This window comes from Zea mays, chromosome 4, assembly GCF_902167145.1.
Source record: "Zea mays cultivar B73 chromosome 4, Zm-B73-REFERENCE-NAM-5.0, whole genome shotgun sequence".
NCBI classification, from domain to species: Eukaryota; Viridiplantae; Streptophyta; class Magnoliopsida; order Poales; family Poaceae; genus Zea; species Zea mays.
The window spans coordinates 160536178-160543367 of record NC_050099.1 but is presented as its reverse complement, the minus strand read 5'-3'; the positions used below and the strand labels follow the sequence as shown (position 1 = coordinate 160543367).

The 7190-nt window shown below is 43.3% G+C and overlaps 1 protein-coding gene across 1 annotated transcript; it reads left to right on the top strand.

Moving 5' to 3' along the window:
- The first annotated feature begins 1916 nt into the window (after window positions 1–1916).
- LOC100281150 (protein binding protein) lies at window positions 1917–6911 on the top strand. Its single transcript, NM_001154069.3, has 5 exons — window positions 1917–2585; window positions 4286–4405; window positions 4524–4656; window positions 5503–5667; window positions 6428–6911. Exons 1-5 carry the CDS (start codon window positions 2053–2055, stop codon window positions 6602–6604), a joined length of 1128 nt encoding a protein of 375 aa, NP_001147541.2. The 5' UTR covers window positions 1917–2052; the 3' UTR covers window positions 6605–6911.
- The last annotated feature ends 279 nt before the right edge of the window (window positions 6912–7190 follow it).

Genomic DNA, 7190 nt, shown 5'->3' with positions numbered 1-7190 from the left:
AAGATGCAGAGCTAGACCCAACCTTTCCCTCTGTGAACGAAGAGATAAAGCGACAAATCATGCTTCATATGGGGCCCGACCCATCGTACGATGATCTACGGGCTTTCTTCTCTTCCTAAGTGAGCTTGACGTCGTAGTGCGTTAGGGAGGGGCAACCACCCCAGACGACTTCAATGACGTTACCACGGAGTTTGTGCCCCGTATTCGCCATGCCACGGGGACGATCACCGCCCTCATGGCCTGTAGTTATGTTCCCACAGTCGACGATTTGGAATTCGTGGGATGGTCAACGACGACGAACATCTTATCTTGAACGCCTTTGCTCATACTCAGACTCAGAATCGGATATTGGTTCTCCAACGAGCAATGAGGACAGACCCCTAGTGGCAGGGAGAGCAGAGGTTGTGCCGCCCTCATGGCCTTGATCTCCCCAACGTGTGACTCCCGCTCCTCGAAAGAACAAACGTTGCTAACGGCGTCGGGAAGTGAGTACCAAAGAAGTCTCCAAGGTAGTTCTTTTGCTAGAGATCCCCCGTAGTTCTTGGCAAGAGCGAGTCCCCACTCCGATTGTAACCCTTAACAATCGTCAATAAAGTGCAATTTCGAGACCTTTACCTGAGTCAGGCGTATGAAATAAGCGACAAGCCCTGGCCCAAGGACAGACTGACTCTCCTCTTTTTCTCCAGTAGCTAACTTTATAAGCAACAAGATGAACACAAGGATCATGGGTCAGCCAACGAAGGAATTAGCAGAACAATAGGTAGAAATCTTCATCGATAAACCAACTAAGTTATTCCATCCTTCCAAACTAATCGTTTCAATATTTCTTATTTGCGTTAAAGGGTGCTCAGTGATATATGTCATTGTGTCGTGTCTCCCTCCCACGGGACCCTGGACAGAAAGGGGGGCTATGACAATGTAACCTGAGGCTCCACAATCGAACCCCGGGGAAGAGGGATGCACATGACGACCCTGCCCTCATCCCCGTTAAATGGACCTAAGGAATGGATGATACAAACGAAAGGTTCCCTCAAGGAAGTCGGTCGGACTGCTAACACTTACGCCTCGGAGGCTATGACATCGGTCACCAGTGGAATCTGAAATCCTGGAAGGTTGCGGACGGGCGTTCTAATAGGACGACCACTGGTGACGATGTAGAGTCGAAGAGAGGTGGAGATTGAGATTGAGAAACTACAACTAGACTTACGCTATGTCTACTCCTAAGACATGATAAGGTAATTGGATTGGTTCGATTGAATTGTGTGTCTTCTCAATCGGTCGTACCCTTCATATATATATAGGTGGAGGTCTGGACTTGTTACTAGGCGAGATCCAACATTTTTTCGCGAGTTTGTTAGGATAACCACATATGGGTTTAGGACTATCGCCTGAGTTAATTTAATCACGGACCGTTTGGACTACACCTATGGATCTACCGTCCGGCCGTCCAGGTGCCAAATATGTTGTGCAACTGTCATAATTTGTGTAACTAGTTTTATAATTAGATTTTATTTTATATACTTTTAACTAGCAACAAACACCCGATGCGATAGAGATTAAAGTTTAAGGTACGTTTGGTTCTATATCTATGGTGTCAACAATTGTTTTACACTTGTATAGGGTTAGACGCTTAAATTTTAGTCACGTATCACCTTTGGACTTTCTTTTAATTCTCACTTTTTCCTATCTTATGTTGTTACGCGAGAACGGAATTATGTTTTATAACTTTTTTCTCGAATGTTAAAAAGTAGAGACAATCCCATATATACCATCGGAATTTATACTTATTTTTATGTGCCATTGGCCACATATATCATACACAAATAATATCCCTTAGATTATAAAATCTGATGACATACAATTTATTTTTACTTAAAAAAATATTGACTCATACCTCGTCATCTCTGCTTTGGCTCTTCACTGCTTCCCGAGACCCGAGGGTCCAATTTACGCGAGGGGGAGAAAGAGGCTACACGGAACCACGCGCTCACGGAGTCACGGCTCATCTTCGGACCTTCCCCAGTTCCCCGCGATATCGCTAGGGTTTCCGCGATGGCGACACTTCGCTCCCCGAGCCCCCGCGGAGACGTTCTCCTCGACTCGGCGCCGCTCCTCGGTGGTGTCGGGCGGCGCCGCGCGGGCGCGCTGCGCCGGCCGTCTCTCCGGGGCGCGGCGCGGCTGCTGCGGCGTGGCGGGCGCCGAGCGATGCGGGAGCCGTCACTGCTGGTGCGGGAGGCCGCGGCGGAGCAGCTGGAGGAACGGCAGGCGGATTGGGCCTACTCCCGCCCCGTGGTGGCGCTCGACTTCCTTTGGAACCTCGCCTTCATCCTCGTCTCCGCCGTCGTGCTCGTGCTCAGCCACCACGAGAGCCCCTCCATGCCGCTTCGTTTCTGGATCGCTGGGTACACCGCCCAGTGCGTCGTCCACATGGTCTGCGTTGCCATCGAGTATCGTTTGCGATACGGCCAGCTCGGCGGGTCGCCAATTCCTGTCGACGAGGAGAGCGGAAGTGGTAGTGCATCATCGTCCTCCAGCGACGACGACAGAGAGCACGGCTCCCATAGTCGAAGTGGTGACTGCCTCAGGTAATTGGAGTACGTGGCGAGATAGACGCAGTTCCCTTAAATTTTTCTGTCAGTAGCTGGAGTGATTTTCATGTTTGTAGTTATAGCTTAGGGATTCTCACTTTAGTTTTAATATTCCTTATTGTCTAGTTTCTGCTTGAATGTTTGCATAGTTGCTTGAAATGTTGTTTGTGTTGGGCAGTGCAGGCGGAACCACATATCTGGGGGCGACTGTGACTGTTGAACAATAGACGAATCGTAATAGTGCATTTGGTCTGGTTGTGATTTATCCCTTCTCCCAATCCAACATTTCTGCCCAATGTTGCAGAATATAGGCACATTTTCCACTCACTTAAATTCATTTGTATGTAATAAAAAATGGTATCGTAGCACACCTGCTGAAGGGGTTTCCTCCTGTGCACTATTTTTCTTCGAATTGTTTTTGTTTGGTGTCTTCCACCATCTAGCACTTCGCTTCCAATATGTTAGTACCATCTTCTTTGGTGATCCCCTCATCTCCACCACCTTTGGCAGCAAGGACAAAGCCCTCCTGAGTGAGCCAGCTAACGACGTCAGCTGCTTCCATCGAGATATTGAGCAGCAGTACCAGTCTAGCTGGGGAGTGACACCGGAGGAAAGTTGCTGGGTGATCTGGATCTGGATGCTGCTAAGCAAGGGGGTTGTAGCCTTGAAGGTGGGGTTGGCATACGATGGTGGCCATGGACTCTACTGCTAGTGAGCAAGCATATCAACTACGGGGAAATGGGTTAGGCAGCTGTTGACAGTGGGATGGATTGAAGTGTGGTCTATTGGTGCAGTGGCAGAAAGAGCAAGCTGAGTGTGGAAGGCAATGTTACTTTTGCAATCCAGAGAAGAAAAAAAAATGGTGGCACAGGAGCAAAACCCTTTGTGAGAGTGCTGTGAGAGTAGTTTTTCTTAGCTACTTATGTTTCTCTTATTATGCATTGAAAAGCTAGATCATATGGAGAACTTCTGTGAGGTAATTGGTACTAAAATCTCAGTGGAACTTAAGATGTTGAGGCGGAATAGTTCAGATTGAGTGTAGAGCAACAACTTTTCAAAAAGTACCACATACCACGTCTCTGAAGCCTATCTGATGAGATCACTACAGTTGTTTCTTGCAATGCCCAGTCTAGTTATTTTTTGTTTCTGAGATCTCCATCCACTTGATCACACAGTAGTACAAGTTTATTTGGCCATACTGGTGCATAGAACCATGACCATGATGACGTTCAAAATTCAAACACGACACCGTTCACTTGATTTTGCTGTATAATTTGAACCTTCGAACAAGATGTTTGACAGATATGTGATTTTGATAGACTAAGTAAGATAGAGTCTGTTAGTCTGCATTTGTCGTTAAGCCACCTACGGAAGTCTAACTACTGGTATATTCTGCATATTTGGCTATATGTGGACTAACTTGGTGGCTAGTTTCTTGTATTTTATTATGCATTGCTCAGATTGCATTGTTTGGCTTCATATATGCCAGTGTACACATTAATTTTTCATTGATTCCAAAAAATAAATAATTTTTTGTCTATAAGCTTAAGCTCCATACTTCATCACATTGAATTATCTGCTGCCTGCTGAATTCATCACACATATTGTTTCTATTTCTTAATCCCATTTACCGGCTATTTTTTGTTAATATTTTTAACATGTAAACTACCAACTATGTCCTCTTTGCCGTCTTGCAGTATAGCTAAACATCTGGAGTCTGCTAACACAATGTTCTCATTTGTGTGGTGGATAATTGGATTTTATTGGGTATCTGCTGGTGGAGAAGTTCTTACCCGTGATGCGCCTCAACTTTACTGGTACACATAGTTCTTTTTTTCGTTAATTTTACACATAGTTCTTGAAAATATAGTCACCTTTTATATGGTCACCATTTGTGTCCATTATAATCATGCTACTTTATGATTTCTTTTGCAGGCTTTGCATCGTATTTTTGGCGTTTGATGTTTTCTTTGTCGTCTTCTGTGTGGCTTTGGCCTGCATCATTGGTATTGCTGTTTGTTGCTGCCTTCCTTGTATCATAGCAATTTTATATGCAGTGTCGGATCAGGTACGTCTTCTCAAATATATGTTGATAAAAGTTTTCATTAACTGCTAAACTTCGTTAGTTTTTCTATTTATGATGTGGTAAATTGCTTTACTAGTTTCACTATCTACTTATGTGGCATAACCTTATTTAGTTTATCTCTTTTAGTATAAGCTTCAGTATGCCACAGTGGTCAGTAGATAAATATGGTAAATGTTTTTCAAATCAAGCTGGTTAGGCTGTGTAATTCATTACGTGTGAGGATTGAGGAATATTGATAATCTTTTTGAATGGTTGCTAAACTATCAGGTCTAAGCATAGCTAAACAATCATCAGGTTAGACTTTTGCTGGGTCTGTTTTGACATGTTCCGGTTATTTCTAGAACTCATGTATCTTGCCAATCATGAAATTGAATTTTGAGTTAGTCATGTTACTGTTATGCTGCTGTGTCAATTTTACCTGCAAAATCGTTCAATTAAAATATTGATTGATTATGCATGCCGGCACAGTTGTGATGATTGAAACCAATGTCTAGTGGAAATGAAAATATCTAGCACTGCCACTTATCTTGGCTGATCCTAGTTGGAGATGTGGACATGTTCCTGGTAGGAAAGTTGGCTCAGCTCATTAACATTATCTTTTTACCCCCTATATGAGTAGGCCATGGTGTTTATAGCAAGCTTTGAGAACTTCCAATGTATGAGCAAGTTGTACATACTGCTGTTCTAGATTTACTGTGATGAGTGACATGGTGAAATTACATGTCTTTCTATGTTTAAGTTTACTTTCTTCGTTTTCTTTTATTGCACATTAATTTGTTAGCATGATTTAAAAAAATGAGTACCTTCTGTCCATCTGACTGAAAACAGGAGGGAGCATCTGAAGATGACATTCGTCAAATTCCAAAATACAAATTTCGGAAGATGGAAGAGCCTGAAAAGCAGTCTGTTGGTGTGCCTGGATCTTCTGGTGGAATAATGATAGAATGTGGAACCAATCAACCTATTGAAAAAGTACTTGCAGCTGAAGATGCGGTAAGTTCACTAGCTCTTGATTCTTAACTTATGATGTGTTTGGTTTGAGGTCAAAGTACGATGAGGCGGGGGGACGCCCTCAATTTTTTGGGATCACGCCGCCACAAAAAATTGCTCCGGTGTTTACTTCACCCCGCGTGACTTTCATCCAAACACTATAGAAAATATGGTCGTCTCCTTCCATCCATCCTTGTATGTCCAACCAAACACACCATTATTGGATCAGGGAGACTGAGGTTCTTAATTATTTGAGTGAAAGAAGTTTGATAAAATAAGTTTGACAAACTATTGATATAGGCGATGTGTTAGATCAAGTAAAAAACATTGGAATGGAGAAGGGACGTCTGAAAGAACTGATAGTAGCTAACTCTTTGTTATTACTGTACTTGTTAATGGCCAAAACCATAGGTATCGCTCTATGATGTATCTTAGGTGCCGTTTGGTTCACGTATTTGTAACGTAATGGGTAACTGATAACGTTAAATCATGTTTGTTTTAGTCCAACCGTAATCAGATACCACACTAAAATTTGATACCGGCATATTCAAATTTGTTACCGCCAGTAATCGAGTGTAAACCATTACCATTTGCGTTACATTTTTTGAACCAAACAGCACCTTAGATCTTCTGGGCAAACTGTTGCAAACTCATCATAGATTACCACGTAACAAGGTTCCATCATACGATGTCTCATAATTTAGATGGACTTGTCTCATCTGTTTTCTAGTGCTAATGAATTTGTTGCTCTTGGTCTATGCAGGAGTGCTGCATTTGCCTCTCAGCTTATGATGATGGCGCAGAGCTCCGTGAACTCCCTTGTGGCCACCATTTTCATTGTGTTTGCATCGATAAATGGCTGCACATCAATGCCACGTGCCCCCTATGCAAGTACAATGTTCGAAAAAACAGCAGCAGCAGTGGCAGCGAAGAAGTATAAATCTCTATACGAGAATATTGAGAATTCATACCCAACAGTTCTGGCTTCTCGCAGCAAATTTTTTATCCCATAATCCCATGAGTTCGCATTCGTATCTGTGGCAGTGTGATGAAGAAAATGATCCATGTAAATTCTCTTGTTCGTAATACGGCTATAGCAATAATTCTGTGTCAACTTTGCTCGTGCTGTTCTCGGTGTGTTTAGATTTTTATAGTATGTGTACTTGTTATAGAATTTCTGTAGAGCAGCTTGTTTGTGTAGTCTAATGTTTTATAATAATCATACTAGCAGTACATGTTCTTGCTCAGGTCAGGTTTTCCATGATGCCGCTGGCACCCACTTGACTGGTGATGGAGTAGAGCCTGTCAGCCTGCAAAGATTACCAACAATAAACTCACGTCACGAGTCACGTCTAGGACATGTGCGAGTAGATTAGTGTATATGGGAAATTATGATTTTAACACCTATAGAAAGGGTCTGATACTAGTGCTGGCAGACGGTGAACGAGTGAAAGCTGTGGCCGGCAGGCCTACTGCACGCCTTTCGCAGGTCTGGTGATACGAACTTCAACTCCTACATGAACATC

Coding starts and splice junctions, on each gene's coding strand:
- LOC100281150 (NM_001154069.3), top strand. CDS start 2,053: ATGGCGACACTTCGCTCCCCGAGCCCCCGCGGAGACGTTCTCCTCGAC. Junction 4,406..4,523: donor GATGCGCCTCAACTTTACTG/GTACACATAGTT, acceptor TTTCTTTTGCAG/GCTTTGCATCGTATTTTTGG. Junction 4,657..5,502: donor TATATGCAGTGTCGGATCAG/GTACGTCTTCTC, acceptor GACTGAAAACAG/GAGGGAGCATCTGAAGATGA.